At 40.2% G+C, this 22,799-nt stretch overlaps 1 protein-coding gene across 1 annotated transcript; it reads left to right on the top strand.

Moving 5' to 3' along the window:
- Positions 1-1,205: 1,205 nt before the first annotated feature.
- On the top strand, positions 1,206-22,168 carry LOC126772090 (calpain-1 catalytic subunit-like). Its single transcript, XM_050492260.1, has 16 exons — positions 1,206-1,364; positions 2,409-2,568; positions 9,900-9,951; positions 13,526-13,694; positions 17,339-17,439; positions 17,535-17,669; positions 17,895-18,035; positions 18,151-18,340; positions 18,579-18,838; positions 18,916-19,297; positions 19,372-19,529; positions 19,611-19,683; positions 19,769-19,822; positions 19,893-20,256; positions 20,338-20,393; positions 20,475-22,168. The coding sequence occupies exons 2-16, from the start codon at positions 2,469-2,471 to the stop codon at positions 20,499-20,501; spliced, it is 2,262 nt and encodes a 753-aa protein (XP_050348217.1). The 5' UTR covers positions 1,206-1,364; positions 2,409-2,468; the 3' UTR covers positions 20,502-22,168.
- Positions 22,169-22,799: the final 631 nt, after the last annotated feature.

Genomic DNA, 22,799 nt, shown 5'->3' with positions numbered 1-22,799 from the left:
CCGCTTGCGTGCTCTTTCTCGCTCGCACCCGCTTTCAGATCTCTTCCAGCCGGTCGATGTGAAATAGTTGGCGGCTCCGCTCCGGCCAATTCCAAGCGTATACGACCCGGTCTGTGTGAAAAGAAAAAAGCAGGCCGATGCTCTCCGAGCCGGTCTGTGTGAACGGACCCTAAATAAAAAAAAAACACAAAATGTAAACAAAATTAATTTAAATCAAATATTCACAAATCGCACACTCACAGCTTATAAAATATCCACCGTTGTTCGTTCCTGAAACCTAATGTTTCCAGTGTTTTTTATATTATGTGTCTAATTTCACTGAAATTCTGCCATTTCTGCTACACGTGTATTCAACCAACCCATATTGGAGCAGCGTGGTGGAATAAGCTCTAAACCTTCTCCTCCAAAAGGGATAGGAGGCCTTACTGAAAATGTAAAGATGAAATGATAAGAAAAAAAAAAAAAAAGATCGCTTCAAAAAATTTTAGGTTAAACAAACTACTACTAGCACATAAAATGTCTTCCAGAGAAGAAATAAATAATTATTAAATAAGTTATTTTCTCCCAAAGGCTTTATACTGTTTAGTGCTCGAGCATACGAGCACTTAGATTCATCGTTTCAGTTTGTTCAATTTCAAAGTGCCTTTTTATAACTTTATGCTAACTTAAAATAATTACATACAAAGCTTAGAACTTTACTATAAATTTTTTTTGCTGTTTGAAAGAAAGGTTTATTTTTAGTTTTTATGTGCTTAAAATCTTTTGCTTGGCCCAATGATCACTAGTCTAAGGCAGAGTAGGTGTCGTTAAAATGAATATTCTCCTCAAATTTGTACCGCGTCCCCCCTGTTCCCCTCGCCCCAATTTCTCATGACAATCTCTTATCATAACCTAACAAAAATACTTTAATTAACTGTAATACACACGCATATTTTTTTCGGTATCAAATAATAATATTACTCGATCCGCGGTCCACGGTCCGGGGTTCGCGGTTCGTGGTCGTAAGTAATAACGGCGGTATGCGATATGCGAATCCCGCGCTTACCGTCATGGTGATTGGCGCCGAAAGTCCGCACTCTGCGGCCACTTGCAAGTCGTTCGCGCAGTTCTCACTTCCTTCAATGGAGGCCGAATCATATCATACTCATAATAGTACTATAGGCAACGTTGAACGTCAAGTCACTAGTCGGTTGTCAGTAGTCATCGCCGAGCCGGCGCGCGCGTTGCACGAGTGCTCTGTAAGTGGTGGTACTCTGCGATACGTGCCGCGTGAAAGATCGCGAGTGACGTTCCTTTTCCAGTGTTAGCGACGGTCAGATAATTGTGTCAGATCGGATTACCGTTGCCCTCACCACCGACAAACGGTAAGTAGTATATGGATCAAAGATTATGGATGCGCCGGCGCACAAGCCTCGCCGTTTTTCGCTGCCTTCACGTATTATATCATATTATTATTAATGAGTGCATAGAAGTACAGTACGTAACCGCAATACAATGAAATTCTAGAACCGAGACATTTTTCTACCGTCAAGTAGTAACTTTGATTTCATTTAAAGAATTATTATTTAAAAATTTAAATTTTCGCATTCGATTTTCAGTGTTTTTGGGTTTTGTTCTATCAATTCCAGAGAAACTAAAGTGACGGGTAGTGAGAGGAAGGATTTTAAACCATTTTAATGATCAATTGATGGGCTTAGGACTTCAAAGTAATAGTAAATGTTGGTTCTAGTGTACGAGTACATTTATTTAACTTACACACAATAAAACACGATACGTATAAATATATTTATATACAAAAATAAGAATTAATAGAGATTCTGGAAATGTCACAATGTTTTTTATACGCCAATTGTTTCGTTAGTTATTGTCTGTTATTAAATACTTGTTGCTAGAAAAACCTCTTCAACACAGTAGGGGTCTAAAATCTTCATTCCCTATTACTACTACTAATAAAATTGGAATAAAATAATAAAATCTTATAATCATATTTTTAAATTTTTTTTATTATCAATTCGTAGCTACATTTTCAAACAAATAAACTTTCATCACCATTTTACTTTCGAGAATTCTTACCTATGTGCTTTCTTGGGTTTTAAGCTTACTTGGAACCAAATTTCATCGAAATCGGTTCAGTGTTTAAGTTTAAGCTCTAAAATTGTAATAAACAAAGAAACGTAGTTACTTTCGCGTTTGTAATTTAATTATGTATGAGGTTGGTTTTTTTTAAAGAATAATACAATGTCCGTTTTTTGAGGAATCACTAATATTCCTATTTATTATTCCAATAAGCGTACAGCTTGTGTGAGGACGAAAAATATTATACAACATCTGTTTATAAAAACAGATATTGTATAAAGTCGATTTCTCCACTTCCACATTTCTCTCAGACGTTTATTTTATCTTTCCAGGATAAGCTGATTGCTGATTGTGATGTGGATGTTCAGTGAAGAAAAGCGCTCGTGCGCATCATGAGGAAGTTCATGCGAACGCGCGCGGGGCACTCGCAGCAAGCACCCGGCGCTGCACCGCCCGCGCCGCCCGCGCTGCACAAGACAAACGGAATAACGAGTAAGACCTCAGTCAGTCACAAATTAAATATGTATTTAAAATTTAAGCTTCGCTAGATACCTAGTTACTGTATGAGGTAGTTGTACTCGCAGTCCAATACGCAGACACACACGAAACAGACCAGCGCTCTCACTGGTCCACGTAGACGGTAGGAGTATATCTCGGTATCAGCGGTGTCAATCTGTCACATATAAATATAGTTAAACAGTTAGTAACCAGAGCGACCGACTTATGGAAACAGAATACATGTGATTATTTGAATTCCTTGAATCAATTAACACATAACGAAGCATAAAAATAAATGTCGTGTTCACCGCAGCGTCGACATTGTCGACTGTCCATATAATATAATTTTTACGACAAAGTCGGAAATTTTGAAGCAAATCTAAGTGGGATGAGATGAATAATGAAAGCCTATATACCTAAGCTCTAAATTACAGTACTATATGTATATGTATCGTAATTAAAATTTGCGAAATATTTTAGCCCATTCGGCTTTACTCTGGCTACGGTGAATTTTATTTCAGTTTTATAAAGTAAAACCGTGAGTTACAAGTTAGTAGTGTCAGACATACTTACACCTGCAGTGTGAATGTGTTAAAATATGCAATTATACTAACGGCACGCGCTCACAGTGTATGCGGGCATCGCGTATAGAAACAATGATGACTGAATAATTTAAGGACAGGTAATTATGAATTATTAAGCGGCACTATTATATTATCTCTATGTTTAAGAAAGCTAAGGATGAGGAAATGCGGTACGGTAGCGGCCACCATCCCGCTGTGTGTACAGACACATCATTTTGACTGTCTCGTTGGTCTAGTGTCTTGATGTAAGGCCGCAGACCCGGTCATGCCGATAAAAAGTTATTGGGTTTTTCTGTCAGAAAATTCTCAGTAGCAGCCCAGAGTCTGGAAGTTGGAAGTGTGAACACTCCCGTGACTCGGAAAGCACGTAAAGCCGTTGGTCCTGTGCGTGAACTTTTTCCGGTCGGATTGCCGTCCCATCAAATTATGAGAGCTAAGGAATAGAGAGTGCACCTGTGTTTGCGCACACACTTATGCACTATAATATCTCCTGCGCAGTTGGCTAATCTCTCTTGAGATTGGCCGCCGTGGCCGAAATCGGTCCGGAGGACCTGACAGACACATCGTTATGTAGAAGCGGCTACGTATTACGTAACGTGTCTGTCTCTAATATTAGGGTTTATGATATCCACAAAAAATTGGCAACTTTAAAATCCCGTGTGAGGGCCGCTAACGAAGTAGATAGTTACCGCTTTGTCGACGCTCACTACGGTGTCTTATATGTTGTTCCTTTTGTCTGTAATTAGACTGGCTCACTCATCCTGCAACTTAAACTTAGTCCACGCGTTTTAGCACTTTTAAAATAAGAACTTACAAAACTTGCAGTATGTGGAGTGTAGACGTGTTTCGATTAGAACGGTAGCGTTCGCTTGAACAGTAGGTTAATTGACGCCAGCAATGTAAACAATGCGAGCGCGTCGTACGTGTCGTATGGCGGACGCGGTCTGTCTGTCGTTTAATAAATAACGACCAACCAAGATATTCGTATCGCCGTATTCAATTATGGTCTTTAATACTTCAATATTTTTTTTATTATTCTAATATATACTAACATTTGTAAAATTGATTTTTTTCACTGAAGAACTAAATTATAATTATAACATGAATTTATAACAATCCGTTAGTTTAGTAGTGTGCGCCACATCTTAAAACGGAACATTTAAGTCAGTCTCACAAACAGATTGATCTGAAACTTTGCACACACTTATCGAACTGGTTTTCAAACAATACAATATAGTTTGCATATAGAAACAAATACTTGAACCAATCTGAAATAAAGTTTGTTTATAAAAACTTAGGTCCGATTTAGTTGCGACGACTTTATCTTATCGACTCTAACTCACATTGATCTACACAATACTATAAATCTGGAGATATTGTACGATTGAACTACCTAAAATAACCTCAGCAGTCAAGAAAGCACTTTTATTAAGGAAGATTATTAATAAGTAAAAAACGCGAGTAAACTTCGGGACAGAGATATTAGATATAGTGTATTTTGGTAATCTCGAATTAAAAAAGCAACAGTTACCACCGGATTGAAATTTGATTTTTTTTTTGAATAAAATATAATGAATATCGATAGTGAAATCTCTGTCGGCCAATATGTAAAGTGCGCAATACAAATACCAAGATATTTGAAGAGCAGCGGCGCTGGAGAAAGTGACCGAAATTTGCACTGCATCTATGTTTCGCACATGCAACGCGGCTTTCGACTAATGTTTCTAGTAGTCGACTTTGTCCTACTGCTGAACTCATTGACGCGCATTCCCTTAGATAAACCTTTCAAATTGCAGATAAAAATCGACTATGAATTGCTTTAAGTTTTACTTTGTAGATATGTAGCCTCCATTCTGGAGTGCTTGGAGTCAGCGTCAGTACAAAATGAAAATAAACTATTTATTATTTTCGATAAAACATACAGACGCAACACAACGAACGATTTATAACTTTAAAAAAAATCTGAAAGTTTATTTTGCGTCAATGAATTTTATTTGATTTACTTTAAATCCAACTACGATTTTAGCCTACTTCTAAATATCGTAACAATTTTGAACTTTTTTAATGTCATTTGGCTGACGGGATAACGAAGGATTATCCTCCTTATCTAATCCGCTAGCTAATCCGTTTTGTTTTTAGTTTTCAAGTAAACTTATATTATTGTTACTGTTGATGCTTAAGTATACGAAAACCTATTTACAGTTATATCGCTTATATTTACCTTCCTACTTTAGGAGTCGGACAAAAGAGTCGCAGCCATATAGCATGGATCTCGTTGACCCCGATACCTTGCTCTGCATTTGATCGCGGAGTGCGCACACGCATCGCGCATTGTACTCGAACGTAAACAATCATCTTCATCTCTCGACTTTTTAAATTCGCATCGTGATTGTGAAAAAATACTGAATGTTCTACTGACGAGTGGAGTTCACATGTGTAATGTCACTACTGCTCTTGTTTCACATTAAGTGATTGTAGCGCGTGCTTTAATGTGGACACTACTAACTGTAATGTTATTATAATTAGGTACATGTACTCTATAAAATAAGTTGAATAAATTAATTTATGATATATTTATTGCATTTTAGTTACTAATCATACATCTGTCTTTATATCGCAACACAAGATTAATACACGATAATATAATGTACGCGCCGAAATGTATTAGTTTTCGGAGTAAATGCACCTGTATTAGAATATATATTAGAAATAAATATATGAGGTAGACGTACTGATATTAGAAAACCGGTTCATAACGGTTCACATATATTATAAATAAACTCATCTTATAACATGTATTGGTATAATTATACATCTGGCATCGATTCATCACTGGACTCGTTGATATATTTTACTACTTTGTTTACTTTAATAACTTATTTCACCTCGAGTGCTTTCCGTTGTCGTTGTGAAGTTGATAATGATCGAAGAGTGATTAGTGCGACGCGCGGAAACGTTACGGATTGCTGCTCTTTGTTGCAGCAGCATAATGTTATGTCACTCATCTCGGTTACAAGGGTTCGGTAATAGCTTTTTCTGTATAAAGCTCACGACTGCTTGTGAGTTAGAACAGAACCCCGCTATTATTCTAGTGAATACTTGTTATAATTAACTGAAATTATTATTAAAGTTAACTTTAAAATAAACTTGAGATAGTTTTATATCAATAGTACTCGTACAGTACTGTGTAATGTGTAAGCTTAATAAAGTAAATCGACGCTTTAAGATATTTTAGAAAAACAGTTTTGACGATTTCTAGGATCACGTTGTAATATCTTTCCCCAGCTTTCTCCGAGTGCCTGCAGTGTGAAGTACGTATGAGCTGCCTTATGTTATGTGAATCACTAGTTCTCACATTTTCGGAACGTACAATACATTGAAGAATAGGTATTTGGAAGCAACAGTCAATATTTTTACCTCTCTGAATTTATACGATAATTAAACACGATGGTGTTTCTAAATCAATCTTTCCCAGATTGATTTATTTAATAAATTATGAATTACCTCAAACGACCAACAACATAACAACTTAACATCGTTTTGCTAAAAAACAATGCTAGATACATGAGTCTTGCACATAAATGTTATGCTTGTGAGTTTATATAAATAATAATAATTATTCTTAAAATGACGATTTAAATGTTGATTCGAGACGTTGAAAGGGAAACGAACGTACGGTTTGTACAGTGAAACCTATGTTTGCGTTGTCGTGGTAACTCTTCGAAGCGCTAAATTATAGGCACGCTTCACCGGTCATTGTCCATCGATAAACATTTTTGCAACTATAACATTTGAGTCGCATCTACTTATTTTTAAATGTTAACAAGAAAAAAGAGTTTAAGAGTTGGCTGGCCAATCGCTCTGGTCATTAGCAGAAGTCAAGGAGTATTGAGTTTCGTATTAATCAATTTCACAGAAATGTTTGAAACTTTAGATATCAGTATCAGTGAGAATGACTTGATTGTCAAATATTGTGCTAAGTATGAAAAAATGTGCTTCTGAAAACGTATTGAAGTCGTATTCAAGGCGAGGTTATTACATTATGACTTAAGTGTTGCCAAACAACATTAGCATTTTGCTTTCAAATTTCCGCACTCATACCATCGCATCATAACACTGAATAGGTACTTTGTAAACTTAAAGTAATTTCTAACTTATATTGTTATTAAGTAAAGATAAACGTCTAGTACCCAGCCTGTATTTGGTGTACGTTTATTCCAGTGTCGAGATGAATCGACAAGAAAGTTCCACTAAATTAAATTACTGTATGAAAATGAACAAATATTAACCACGCGGCTTATTGTCTGTATTGACTTGTTTTGAAAACCTACTAAACTTACAGTTGGTCTTCTTTAAGTGAACAGTCAACCTGGCTGAACCCTATGACGCGTGTGCGGTTCTCGGAGTCCACTCTAGGAGTCAGCTTTAACGACCATCGGTCTTTTCGAAATATTTGACGAGCCCACTGAATCAGTCTTAAGTCATGACAGGAATAGGTACGCATTGGATATTAAATTTTTGTGGCATTTTTTGCACGACTATATAATCGTAATAAACATTTCTTATATATGTATGATGAAAGAGCAACTACGAGTACCTGCTGACTCTTCTGCCAGTACTTCTCGTTCAAATTTTCATTGCGAACCGATCGTAGCGAACAATTAATCTTGTAAGATGACGATCACAACGTTTGTTAGAGCTTGTTTGAACAAAGTATACTTTGATTTGACTCAAGTGAAATTATTATATCGATATAGCATCGTATTTATCAGGCAAACGATTCGTAAGTGAGTTAAAACTTTGTTGCTTAGTTGCGATGCAAAATCTTAATATTATTTGAATTTTAATATATTTGCTTAAGAAAAACATCGTAAAGAATAATAATTGATAGTGGTAACTTTCCTTAACTGGTGAGCACGAAATAAATTATAAATTCAGCTGACAATTCAGTGGTGGTCGCCTGGATTTTAAGTCAGTCCTACTCGTAGGTTGAGATTCACATTTTCCAACTGGGTCATCTCAACTCTCGGCTTCTTTTTACACAATAATAATTTTATACAGATGAATAGCAACGTATATAAATATAAACTAATAACCGTCTTTGAAAGTTTTTACTGGTGGTAGGGCGTTGTGCAAGCCCGTCTGGGTAGGTACCACCCACTTATCAGATATTCTACCGCAAAACAGCAATACTTGATATTGTTGTGTTCCGGTTTGAAGGGTGAGTGAGCCAGTGTAATTACAGGCACAAGGGACATAAAATCTTAGTTCCCAAGGTTGGTGGCGCATTGGCTATAAGCCATGGTTGACATTTCTTACAATGCCAATGTCTAAGGACGTTTGGTGACCACTTACCATCAGGTGGCCCATATGCTCGTCCACCTTCCTATTCTATAAAAGTAGGTACTATTTGAATGTATAAACAAAATAATTTATATAAAAAATAAAGACGTTCGCGGGCACCTGTTAGAGGTCAGGCTGTACGCATTGCGGTTGCGCCCGCGCTCTTTACGCCTCGCGCCCGCTTGGAAATCGTCACGAATTTGCATCAGGTCACCGTACACACTTCTCCGTTTATTTACCGTCAACTAAATTATAACGCTACTTCTCAGTCTCTCTTAACGGTATCGACTTAGACATTACTAGTTCGCTGTCGTTTTCATTTATCACTCTTGTATTAATATTAATTTGAATAAAACTAACTTCTAAATTAATACAGCAATGTTTTTACGCTTGAGATGAGAAGACACTTTTTACATATTTGGATATCTGAATAATATAATCATTACGATTAAATATTTAAATTTTTATATCACTTTTTAACTTTCACTGCAATCTACCCGAATTTCTAGTCGAAATCTAATTCGTCCTAATGCGTATTCCTTGCGACTCGATTCCGAATCGTAACTATAAGTAGCCTTAGATGAAATTACGCGATCCCGACAAGCTCGCTCAGCTACAAGATTAATTAAAAACTAAATATAAATATTTTTTTTTTAATTTATTTATTTTAGGTAAATACTTGACATGAACACAATAAATAAAAGGAAAATATAATTGACGGTACTACTTAGAGAGGTCGATCCGAGATCCCGGTAGTTTTTCAGTCCCGAAAATTTCGTGATTAAATTTGACCGATCTCGGGATTTTCGGGATTCACAAAAATTAAAGAAACGCGAACATAATTCATTAGATTTAATAAAGTTTAACGTTTAACTTCATTTTAGTTGTCATTTACTGCTACAGCTTATTAAAATAAAATAATTAAAACTCCTCGCCTTATTACGTCTACTGGTGACAGGATAGCTGGTTCATTTTTCGTCCAGAGAATCGGAGTTGTGATTCAAAGGGGAAATGCTGCTAGCATTCTTGTACGTATGTGTGTAAAATATTTTATTACTATACATTTATCATATTTTATAGTATAAGTGCTAGTTGCCTTAGTTTCACTAAAGTCGAAGGACACTTTTCGCTTACAAAACAACTGTAATGCAGACGTTATGACTATCACGTTTCTTGTGCTCTAGAATATTGATATCATAGCGCCGTTTATGGACTCCGATGATTTTATTCGAGTATCTGCAAGGTTTTTCCTTTTAGTTTGAAGATGTGATGCGATGTGTGTACATTAAATCCTTTATTAACGACGAGATATGAATAGTTGAACACCAAATCACAATGTATTATAATAATAAACACTTTGAAGTCAATGTTACTTGTAATGCTTTATGTAATTTGCAGACGGCGTGGGGACTGGTCCGCGACGCGACGATCACCATTCCACTTTAAACAGGTAACAGCTTGCACCATAACAACGGTAACATCCCGTCAATGTCCCTCTCATGGGCCGAAGACCTCCTTTACTCACAAGGAGAAGTTATTGAGGCTATTCCACCACGCCGCGTCAGTGCGTGATAAATGTGGCAGAATGTCACCTGACATTGGAAGTGTCCTCGCGAAGGTTTCATTTACCACCGACATCTGCGTGAATTTTAGACACAAATTAAGGAAATAAAAATACCGTGGTGCCTAAGATCTATACTGGCGCTATTCGGCCATCTCGTCGTCAGCCTTTAAATGTTATTGTTATTTATGTGCGCAAATATTAAAATAACACGAACCCAAAAATAAAAAAAATAAAAAGGCTTTCTATATTTGGTTAGTCACACTTTCGTATGATATGACAGAAAGTATTCATACCTTGCTATCGTGATTAAAAAAAATATATTTATAAATAATACATAATGTATAAATAAATAATGTATCCATATAGCACCCACATTATATTGTATTTATATATACATAAATTTAATATTATTGACTATTTTATTATTTAATATTTAATATTATAGTTTTAATATTACTTATATACATATATTAGGTCCTTACATATGAAATTGGCGTTTTGTACGGGAGGAATATAAAGTCTTTTTTTTTGTACAATATATTTAATTAATCAAAGTATGCACCGTTGTTATCTATGCACTTTTGCCATCTCATAGGTAGTTCATTGATCCCTTTACTAAAAAAAGCCACGGGGGCGAGAATAAATAAACTCTTCACAGGCGGGTTGGACTGCCGCATCGGAGTTGAATTTTTTTCTCATCTAACTTAGTGGTTGTTTGTTGTGCAGTGTGTGGTCTTGCGTTGTCGTGAAGCAGCAGTGGCCTAGAGCGATTGACCAATCTCGGTTGTTTAGCAGCCAGTTCTTCCTTCATGGTTTGCAGGTGCTGACAAAAGATATCTGCCGTAATCGTTTGGCCAGATTTTAGAAAGCTGTAGTAAACGACACCGGCGCTTGTCCACCAAACACTCACAAGTAACTTTTTCTGAGTCAATTTTCGTTCATGGCAGGATTTGGCTGGGTCTCCAGGGTTCAGCCATTGCGACGAGCTTCCGATTATCGTACAGTATCCACTTTTCAACACAAGTAATTCGATTTAAAATCCCTTCATTATTGTGTCGGTTGAGCAAAGTAACACAGCAGTCGATGCGTGTTTGCAAGTTAGATTCACTCAATTCATGAGGTACCCATCGTTCAAGTTTTTTTTACTTTCCCGATTTGCTTCAAGTGGATTAACACAGTTTTATCACTTACCCCGAAGCCTGCATCTATCTCTGAAGTGCTTTGTGATGGATCCGCTTCCACAATAGCCTTTAATTCTTCATTTTCCACTTTGGTCTTCGGCCGTCCACGGGGTTGGTTCTGAGGGTCGATATTTCCAGAACGGAAACGTTGAAACCAAAAACGTACCATGCTTTCTTTTGCGACACCAGCGCCGTACACATCATTAATCTTTCGAGCTGTTTCTGAAGCCCTGGTGCCACGGTAAAACTCGTACTCGTAAATATACAGATATTTTATGTTTTCCATTGTGCGGTAATAAGCGACACCAAAGAAAAAAATAATGAGGAAGAAACAAATAAATGACTGTTTTCAAAACTCAAATGTACCAGTTAAATGAATTTATAAATTTGAATTCTTAACCAAAGAGGAGATATTTCAGATCAAAGTGGTCAGTACGACAAAACGCGAATTTCATATGTACGGACCTATGTAGTAGACCTATGTATAAAGATTACAACAATGTTTTAGGAACACTATTAACCGAAGATGGAACGCTGTCTGTAAATCGTAGCAAGGTATCCACGACACAAGCTTGCTTAGTGTGGATGCCAACGGAAATACAATTATGATATCGTTTCAGCAATCAATCAGTATCAATTGTGTAATATTTTGCTGTAAAATAAACTATTTTTGATTTTGAGTTTTGATAAAATACGCTCGTACACGGGTCGGAACATTATTCTCATGGAAAGAACATCTATATATGTGCTGAATGTCGAGTCGTCGTTTTCGTGTGATTTAATTATAAGTTTAAGAAACACAACAACTTAAAATACACAAATCTTTTATTCCAACGTCGCCAATAGTAATTTGTTCAAGATACATTGAGCATTGTTCATGTACTTGCAACACACTGATATCACTTCATCAGTGGATCTAGACAGCTTGTTGAGCACAGAGTTCAAGAAACTGTCAGGAAAAGTATAACTTCAAAGTTAGGGATTCAAAAGAAAACGCTAGTACCGCACCTCGTCAGTACCCCTTGTCAGTACATTCAAAGAGCTTACTCCCGTTTCACATTTTAAAAATATATAACGCTTTTAAAATTATTATGGTTGTACTTTTAGTACTTAGTTTAGTATTGAACTTTGTTCTACTGATCATAAGCGTCATACTACAACACTCTGTTGTACCCGGGTGAAGGGTGACTGTGCCATTCATTCCTAGTAACTGTCATATTTCCTTATTCCGATATAAGTGAAGCTGATATTTTTATCATTTAATAATTAATTTTCTCGTGGTATAACGAGGACTTTCGAATATTTGTTTTATTCCACTTTGAAGAGTTGAAGGGCACCTACTAATCGGTAGCGTAAATTTAAGGAAAAAGACGTGTTATTATGTTAATTATTTAAAGTTAATTAACAGTAGGTAGATATATAATAATGAGTTTTAGATTACTTGTATGCCGTTGATTACGTAGGTTTTTCAAGTCAATTCAAAAAAGTCTGCAATACCTGCCCCTTGGCCACAGGTACTCATGTCACTGGTACTGATCATTTATTTATTATTACGAAACTATTTCTGTTTTTACGAAAATTAGCTCAAAAAATTATGTAGCCTAATTTTTAAGTTTAGGTTTTCATAGCTAATATTGTCACATTTTCGATTAATAGGAAAAGAAAATTAAGGAAGGACCATACTTACAAAGCGAATAATCGATTTCCTATTTTAGATAATGGTCAATAAACTATAAACGAGTTATTGATTCGCATCGATAACGGACACGCGAACAGCGCCGCCGCAACGCCGAAGACCTATTGAAAAACGAACTCACTGGCGAGTGGCGACTGCCGATCGCTCACCGGCGCGCGGCGTCTTATACATTTTTGTCGCAGGTTGTTCACGTGTACAAATAAACACGGCGGATCATGCTTTCCTTGCGTTTGTTAATTTATTTATACAATAATATTATTTAGGTGAATAAAATACGATAGAGACATTATTGAATGCTATTTAATACATACGATACAATAATACAGATAAGTACTTATAGTTTTTTTACTTTTTCATTTTACTAGGTATTTAATTAATTTTATAATTAAATAACTTTGCGCTGTATTATTGTTTGCATCACACATACATGCATAATTGTCCAGAATCCGATATTAATACGGCCGCGGCCCGTCAATTCCCTTTACCGAGCGTTTCATGAAGTATCGATGATTACTAATGAAACAGCACAGCACTTGCGACAAATGCACGAAGCATCACCAGTATAATCTGAACATTAATCTAGATACTGGAACGAGTCGGACGAGTGCGGGGACGTAGGAAAAGGCGTGTCTGGTTCGGGCCTGGCTGCGGGCGGGTGCGCGCCGCTGTGGGAGGACCCCGAGTTCCCCGCTGCGGCCAGCAGCCTCGCGGATCGCCGCTTTGCGCACCGCTCGCGTTGGCTGCGACCACACGTATGTCCAACAATTTGTAATAGTTGAATATATTATAAAGAGGTAAGCTTGTTATTTGCTTGCAGTTATGGTGCGATGCAGGGAAAATATCTAATTTATACGATTGACATATTAAATGCTTCTCATTACAATTAGTAGCTTAAGTAATGTTGAATAAAATGAGCTATAAGTCATTTGGCCACTCTTCAACACGACTGCTTGCATACGATAGTATTATGTCAGCTGAACTGGGGGCTAGCTCGCTTAAGTAAATGTGGTATCGATCGATATTCGATCGATTAGAAGTTGCTTATTATAACAGTATAATCGTGTGTTTTTATTGAAATTCTGTAGACGTTCATTTCTGTACGGTTGACTGCCGTGAACATAAGGTCTACCTATACTGTTTTATAAGAAACATTACGTACCACACACGTGTGGTACAATGCTAGTAATGCCTTAAAAATTGACAGCTCTTGGAATTTGATAAAAAATAGTGTTCTAGAAACCAGGAAAATCGAGTAGATAGACATCCGGCTTTGACTTTTGTAATATCTAATTGATTTTTAAAGATGATATTTATCACCAAAATATCACGTCGACCCATGATGTTAATTTTTGTTTTTAACATTTTGTCATAACAGTATACGAGCCGAACACATGCAGGTACACATTTAGCTCGCCAGCTCCAACTCCAGCCCGATTTATCGGCTCACTCTCGGGATAAAACTGATTTTAACTTACAATTAATCACACATGTTGTAAGAACATATAGCAGTAAGATCGGATATATCACGAGTTTTCTTCAATAAAGTACTGCCGTAAAGATTTTGCCTTCCTGCACCCATCTGTGCAAACACGCGCGTCGCTGGTTACATTGTGTTGTGAACAATACGACACGCGGGAACCGCACGCAACGCAGCTCAATGACACTACGCCGACGGCGTGCGTGTCCCGCGAATCCCGCGAGTTTGTTTATTACATAATTGAGGCAGGCCAGTCGGTGAAAACTATTTAGATTTCAATGTTTTACGCCTACTTTATAAAACTTCACAATATTATTCTCTCAAAACTGTTCAATTATGAACAGCAGTCATTCTTATAAAAGCCACGCTTGTCGCTCGTGTACACAATTGGTTAGAATGGGCTCGTTTTATATCATGGTACATAGACAACACATACTGCTGTTTACATCATGGCAATAACTGCGCGCATAGCTTTGCTCTTGAAAGAGTCGAGAGTCCACAGTTCACTGGTCCTAGAGCTTCCCGGCTTGTTTTTGCCGATCGGCAAAAATACTTTAACAATGAATAAATCGCGTATAAACATAAATATGATGAGGCGGCGCGGTCTGTCCAAATCGAAGAACCGTTACGATGATTGAACGCGATAGTTCGATAACTCATCACTCCTGTGACTGCGGGCGTGCCTTGCCGACGGCGATGGCGGGCGTCGCGTCGAGGACTAGAAAAACTTCAAGGTACGATGTATGTGTAACTCTCGCCGAGCTCATTACATTGACCGAACTATTACGTTAACATACAATATGCTCTATATTGTATGTAAACAGATTACCGAAAAAAAGCGTACACACTCGAAGATTGCGATAAATCCACCCAGACGGTCGTGCACACGGATTAAAACTGTTTAGGCATACAATTTAGACCAGAGCAACAGGAAGATTATATATTTATTGCAGAGATACAAAGACAAGTGGCATCGTATTGACTTAGATATTATTTAGATTGGTAGGTAATTACTTGATATGTAGAGGTTCCATCACATCGGGTGTACTGGGCCGTTCCCTTAAGTATGATTCAAAAATTATTAGTTTTACATTGAATTAATACAAAGTGGGTTCCATATATGAGAGCGTAGGTAATAAATAAATACTGGTCAGTATTAGTGTTACGAATGCTCCGATATTACATTCCGCTCGCGTCCCCGACACGAGGCAGCGCCGCGCCGCGTCGCCGCGACGCCGACACTTCGCCGCTTGCATCACTGTTATCGTTTCGTTCAAGGTCACTTCCACTTACGTTGCACATCGCATTAGAACCTTACGAACATCTCGACTATTATTTGTACATATTATGAAACATATTCTATTATTTGCTACTATGTCACTGTTAATCGAGGCAAACGACTTGGAATACGTGCAATTAATATGTGTATAATACACACTGTACATATATATTTTTATTAAAATCATGACATGAATATTTACTAGCAATGATTCTGCCTAATCGCTAACACATTGTCGTTGCTCGACAAAAGGCAATAACTCGCTTGAAACGACAAACATTTACATAAGTAGTAACTTTCTCCGACCGTGTGTCTCAAGCAGAACGAATACGATGATAAAGTTCTTTGTTACGATTGTAATGAAACAAGTGAGTGCCCATATTAATGGACTCCGAAGAGGCTCCGCAGTCCGCTGAGAAACAGCGCGCATTGTGACTTGGCACCGTTAGCGCTGGCGGAATGAGCACGCTGTTGGAAAGCGGCAAGCGACATCTTCGCCGGAGCGGACCATGCGGAGGTTTAAGTGCGTTTTCTTAATCTATATGATAAGCTGACAAGTGATTCGTATTGTCTCGAGCGACGCCTCGACGTCAGCAGTATCCGCACATCCGGCAGGACGGCTGATGACGCCCGTGCCATTGTTTATGCTACGAGTATATTTGTCGTTACCGAATACTAGCTGTCGTTAAGCCATAATTCATATGTAATTCACTTCGAAAGTAATACATATATAATAATTATATAATGGTCATTAAATCGATATCATCTTTTTGGTTTATATTTATGTGAATTCATTATACTTCACGAGCAAGTATAGCATTAAAAAGTTTCTTGAACATTGTATTATTATTTAACAAACGACTCAGATTGTATCGCAAATAATAATTTAAAGCACATCATGGCAGCAGCTTTATCACGACGTTTATTGTTAGCGATTTAGCGTTTTATATTGTATCAATGACGTGGGAACTGGGCCGCGAGTCGCTGCGGTGTGTAGTCTCTCACGGCGGACGCACTCCTACTCGGGTACGGCCGACGGCGTCGGTGTCCCTGCTAAGGGCTCCGAATATAGTTTGCTTGGTCATTTCACGTACAATGCTATTAGTTCATTTAATTATTTCTTAGGAAAATAATATATCGTCAGCTAAGTTTCCGTCGATAATAATTACACAATCACTAAAATTTAACTAAAACAAAACACATAAAATTACACAGCAAAAACATTATAAAATTACGTGGGATTATTAAGGGCGTTACTACGCAACACATTGAACATTTTTTAAGCAAATAAAACTAATTACTAATGAAAGCAGGCTACATTGACATACGTAGGCGTGTAGAGAATATGGCTTTAAGATTAAATATTATGTTTTAAATATTAAGACAGGTCGGTACATCAGTATGTACATTTATACATTATGTTTTCATCTTATTTATTATATTACTACTTATACGGCTACTTATGAGGTACGGTATAAGAAGATATTACTCGTGCGTTTCGTTTTACAAATCTGCTCATTCAATAATGGCTTCTATCGAAAGGTGATTGGATAAAACTATTTAACTGTTTTTAAGCAATAGTTAGCTACGCTATTTGCATTTGTTCCTGTACGCTAATCGTAACAAAAATATATTTACAGGAAATTTGTTCGAGACCTCGTTTTCTTGGCGACACCGCAATAGACGCGGAGCTGTCCACCGAGCAATTGGAACCCGAGTCGGACGAGCAGTTCGCTGCCAGGTGAGCGCGTGATATAAAGTCTGCGACTTTTTGCGAACATCAGACGTAGTGTGTCGTTTCGTTCGTACACCGCGTTGACGAGTGTCCGTACGCAGATGGAGCGTGGAGGCGGGCGAGGCGGGCGACGCACACGTGTGCTGCGCCGCCGCCGCGCTGGCGCTCACGCCGCGCCTGCTCGCGCGGGTGGTGCCGCCGCAGAGCTTCCGCAGTCGCTACACCGGCCTCTTCAGGTTTGGAGCAGCGAGACCGTTTAATCGTCATACCGCGTCACCCGTCTCATCGCACGTAGTTGCATTGTACTCACTCGGTTACAATCATTTGTGACAATGGCTTTTTTTTAATTATTTTGAATTTTTGTGAATTAGAATTATGATTCTCTTAACACACAAAATAAGTGGATCATGACGTCCATCTTATTGATAATATTCGATCGTACTTTTATTTGTAACGGATAGGTTTCGATTCTGGGTGTTCGGTGTGTGGCGCGAGGTGACAGTCGACGACCGGCTGCCGGTGCGCGGGGGTCGCCTGGTGGCGAGTCGCGCACTGCTGCCAGACGACTTCACGCTGCCGCTACTGGAGAAAGCCTACGCTAAGTAAGTATACTAAAAGCAGTGTCGGATCGTTCTTCGATGCCGTTTATCGTCCCTCCTCTCATGTTAAACATTAAGTTTCCTACTCTGTTACAATTATACTGTGTGTGGGCTGCAGGTTGCACGGCTCGTACGCGGCGCTGCGCGGCGGCAGCGTGGCGCGCGCGCTGCAGGAGCTGTCGGGCGGCGTGGTGCAGAGCTTCGCGCCGCCGCGCCAGCCGCGCGCGCTGCTGTACCAGGTGCTCAACTCCGCCGTGCCGCGCTCCACGCTGCTCGTCGCCACCGTGGCGCCGCCCTTCGGACCGACGGTACCCGACCGAGCGCACCAACTAACCGATACCCGGTTTCTGAAGTTTCCGGTTAAAATATTGCTCTCGGTTAAATAGTCACGCACAAAGTGAAAATCATTTAATGATTTAAATAATCTGACCGAGGCGATATCCCGATTAGCATCGTCGTCGACTCGAGACGTAGTTTGTCACAGAATAGACATCGGTTAATTGTAAGGTCATCCAAATTTTAACCGATCGAACTATCGGTCGACAGGAAAAGGAGGGCCCGGGACGGAGACTGCGAAACGGCCTGATCCCGGGACAGGCCTACTGCGTCACCGGGCTGGCGCGCGTGCGCGAGGCGGCGGGCGACGCCGACGGCGACGCGAGCGGCGCGCTCGTGCGCGTGCGCGCGCCGAGCGGGCGCGGCGAGTGGGCGGGCGCGTGGGCGCGCGGCGGCGGCCAGTGGCGCGCGCTGGCCGAGCCCGACCGCGACCTGCTGGCGCGCCGCGCCGCGCAGCCCGGACACTTCTGGTGAGCGCCGCGCCGGGGCGCTCTCGCCCCGCGTCGCCCGGTGACGATCCCGACGATTACTTTCCTGTGCGTTTCAGGATGTCGTTTTCGGACTTCGCGCGCTCGTTCGGAAGACTCGAATTGGTGCACGTCGGCCCCGACGACTGGCTGAGTGAGCCGGCGCTGCACGGCAAGCGGCCGTGGCGGGCGGTACTCGCGCGGCGGCGCTGGCGCTGCGGGTACAACGCGGGTGGTCCGCCGCGCTGCCGCGCCACCGCACACACGAACCCACAGTTCCACGTGCAGGTGCCGCGCACGGAGGCGGGCAAGTGCCACGTCGTGGTGTCGGTGACGCAGCAGTACGCGGTGGGTGCGGGCCGCCGCGAGCGCCTGCACGGTATCGGGTTCGCCGTGTACGAGCTGCCGGCCGGCGCCGCCCCCCGCCGCGCCGCGCTGGCCGCTGCCGCGCTCCCAGACCTGGTATAAGCCCCAGTCCGCCGGCCGCTCCTGAAGCGGGACGACGACGCATACTCACTCCCCCCATTCATCCCCAGCGTGCCCTCGACGTGACGCACGAGTCCCGCGCGCGCGAGGTGGTGACGTTCTTCACGCTGCCGCCCGGCCAGTACCTAGTGGTTCCGCACACGCACCGCCCGCACGTCGAGGCCGCCTTTCTGCTGCGCATCCTCACGGACGATCACACCGACGTCTGGTGAGCACTCGTTGCGCGTTTTCCATCGATCCATCCATCTTCGACCCCTCGGATCACTCTTACGAGACGTTTCGTCCGCAGGGAGGTGAACGACGACAACGTCATCATTCGAGACATCGCGGCAGAATTCATGGACGAGGGACGCTCCATACCGGTGAGCATACACTCCGTGCTTTACCGTCCATCGTCGCAGTCGACCGGACCACCGTCTAACTGAGCGTTCTCGTTTATTTTAACAGCCAGAATTGCACGCCGCAATCGCGAAGACGCTCGGAAAACGCGAATCGGAGGAGGTACGGTAATATGACGCGCGGGAGACGCCCGACGCTCGGTCGCCCGGTCCTAAGCCCGCCCGCGCCGCAGGTGGACGCGGCGGCGCTGCTGCGGCTGCTGCGGCGCGTGTGGCGGCGCGTGCTGCCGGCGCGGCCGTCGCTGGAGCTGTGCCGCGCGCTGGTGGCGCTGCGCGACCCCGGCGTGCGCGGGCGGCTGTGCGCGCGCGAGCTGCCGGCGCTGCTGGCGCGGCTGGCGCTGTGGCGCGCGGCGCTGGCCCCGGCGCGCTGCGGGCGCGCGCGCGTGTGCGCCTACCGCCTGCGCGCGCTGCTGTGGGCGTGCGGCGTGAGCGCGTCCAACAAGGTGCTGGAGTGCCTCGTGCTGCGCTTCGCGCGCGGCGCCTCCCTGTCGCCGGCCGCCTACGTCACGGCGCTGGCCCGCCTGCACCTCGCGCACGGTACCCGCCGCCCCTTGTGTCCGATGTCTGGAGACCTGACGCCGTACGCGGTTGTGATACTCGATGTCCGTTTTCTTGCAGAGAGATACCGCAGCCTCGACGCGAAGTTGAAGTCCAATCCTCTCTCGCTGGAGGAGGTGAGTGTGCCGGAGACCTGCGCTGCGTGTGCGTGTGCGTGTGTCACGTAGCCGTTGTTTTTGTTGTTGTTGTTGTTGCAGATGATCCTGATGACGATCTACTCGTGAGCGCAGCGCATCGCGTCCGTTGTCGTTTATTTGTTATTTTTGTACTCAATAGTGAATTATTATTATGTTTATAAAAGGTGTTGTGTCGGGATTTCGCCGGCATATCTTAAATGTCGAGGTCCTCAGTCGACATAAGTCTACATACACCTAACTACGTGTGAACTCGTCAGTGGCCTTTAGTTTAATTAAGTACATTTTTTTAAATGTAAAACTGTGAGACAGTCATAATGTTCTACACATTCTCGTCATATACGACGTCGTCCAAACAGATTTCAATATTTATTACGCGAATGTTATCGTTATATAAAAAACAAATATATTTATTATTTATTGTACCGTTAGTTGAAGCGACAACCAAAGATTCTTAGTGCCGTCCACTCGGTACGAGCTTCTAGTACAAATCAGTTTGTAATAAAGTATTGTATTTATTATTTTCAAATGGCTAAACATCTAAACTCTGCTCTGCTCGTTTAGTCATCTTATACACGTCTTAGCTGTTTTATTGATATTATTTACTACCAGTGTTGTTGATGTAGAACAGTTTTTCTAATTTTCGAGGTGATAAAACTCAAATTCATATTCATTTGTATTAATTAGACAGCCATTAAATTGTTATTATATCTCATATATAAAAACTGTAACTTAGTATTATATGTATAAATTTATAGTAAGCCCAGTGCCTTTGTCATTTTTGTAAATATCGCGCACATACAAACATACGGGGCAACATAGACTCCTTTTCTTCAAGACGGTTAAAGGTGTATGACGTGCGGAAAAACCAATTCCAACAAAATATACATGATTATAATGATGTAGTAACAACTTTATTACATGATCCATAAATTGTGATAAAATAAACCTATTTACCAAATATTATTTATTTAATGCAGTATAAAATAGATTTTACATTTACCTATATATCGAATGCGAACGCGTATTAATAAATGCTATTAAAAATGCTAATTGTTATTTCATTTCGAGTACTTTGCCCATAATTTACGGACAGAGTAAAATATTACTACCTCGTTAACGTTCTTTAAAATGTATAAACACCAACAGGCAACCTCTGACAATTATATTTCCTTATATTATTATTATTATTATTAGATACCAAGTGAATGTAATAACCTTAGTGGGTTTAGCCATACAATGGATGTTTATCATACATGAGTCATAAAACATTGATAAAATTATCGTTTCTCTTAAAAGCAATATTAAATATTTAATTTTACGTCTATTTTACACTTTAAACTTTTGCGATGTATAATATTCAAAGCCCATATCTTACATTCGGTATATTCGGGCTAAACACAATCATAAGTTTTTTATATTTTGCTTACATTCATATTGAGCAAGTTATTATGTACATTTTAATAATATCCTACTACAAAGTTAGTAATATATTCTATTATTAATTATTATTATAACACATCATGTAGCATAGCTCCCAAGGCGGGCAAAGATGAGGGGCATCTTTATGAATTCTGTATATCCTTTTTCACATTAATATTAAACATTATTCATTGGTATTTTTGTGTTTTTGGATTTGGATTTTAAATGAGGTACCTATCTGTTCATTTTGATATGGCATTGAAAATTGAAATTTTATTAATAAATCTGCCAACTGATGTAAGTTTACATTAATATCATAACAACCGGCGTACGCGTACCTTATCTTAATGTTCTTTGGGTAAAGGTTAAAAATAATAGGTACATAACAATGTAACGTGCATAGATATATCAAGTATTGTAAACCAAAACATTTTAGTCGTTGTACTTATTTATATAAATAATAATGTGGATTTTGTATGTTTGTATTATATTCAAACTATTTCTTTTCACAGATTAAGTAAGCCTATATAATATACCGTCTAACGTTTACTTTTATTGGTGTGTTTCAGTTTGAAGGTTGAGTGAGCCACAATTTAAATACATGGTATTCTTTTTATACAATAGGAAGGTGGACGAACATAAGGGCCATCTGATTGTAAGTGGTCACCAACACCCATTGATATTGACATTGTAGGAAATGTTAACCATCGCTTTTATCGCTAATACTCCAACAACCTTGGGAACTAAGATGTTATGTCCCTTGTGCCTGTAATTACACTGGCTCACTCACCCTTCAAACCGAAGCACAACGACACCAAGTACTGCTGTTTTGCGGTAGAATATCTGATGAGTGGGTGGTACCTACCCAGAGGAGCTTGCACAAAGCCTTAACACCAGTAAATCATACATATTAGAAAAAACGCATAAAATTATAATATATAAGCACTAAGTATGGGCAGAAATAAA

This window comes from Nymphalis io, chromosome 11 (genome assembly GCF_905147045.1).
Source record: "Nymphalis io chromosome 11, ilAglIoxx1.1, whole genome shotgun sequence".
NCBI lineage: Eukaryota > Metazoa > Arthropoda > Insecta > Lepidoptera > Nymphalidae > Nymphalis > Nymphalis io.
The sequence above is the reverse complement of the archived record's forward strand: the minus strand, read 5'-3'. Positions and strand labels throughout refer to the sequence as shown.

What these genes read in the sequence shown, in the direction of transcription:
- LOC126772090 (XM_050492260.1), top strand. Translation starts at nt 2,469, where the DNA reads ATGAGGAAGTTCATGCGAACGCGCGCGGGGCACTCGCAGCAAGCACCC. An exon ending in CTGCCGCGCTCCCAGACCTG is followed by an intron (nt 19,298 to 19,371) that starts GTATAAGCCCCA and finishes ATTCATCCCCAG; the next exon opens with CGTGCCCTCGACGTGACGCA. An exon ending in GACGATCACACCGACGTCTG is followed by an intron (nt 19,530 to 19,610) that starts GTGAGCACTCGT and finishes TTTCGTCCGCAG; the next exon opens with GGAGGTGAACGACGACAACG.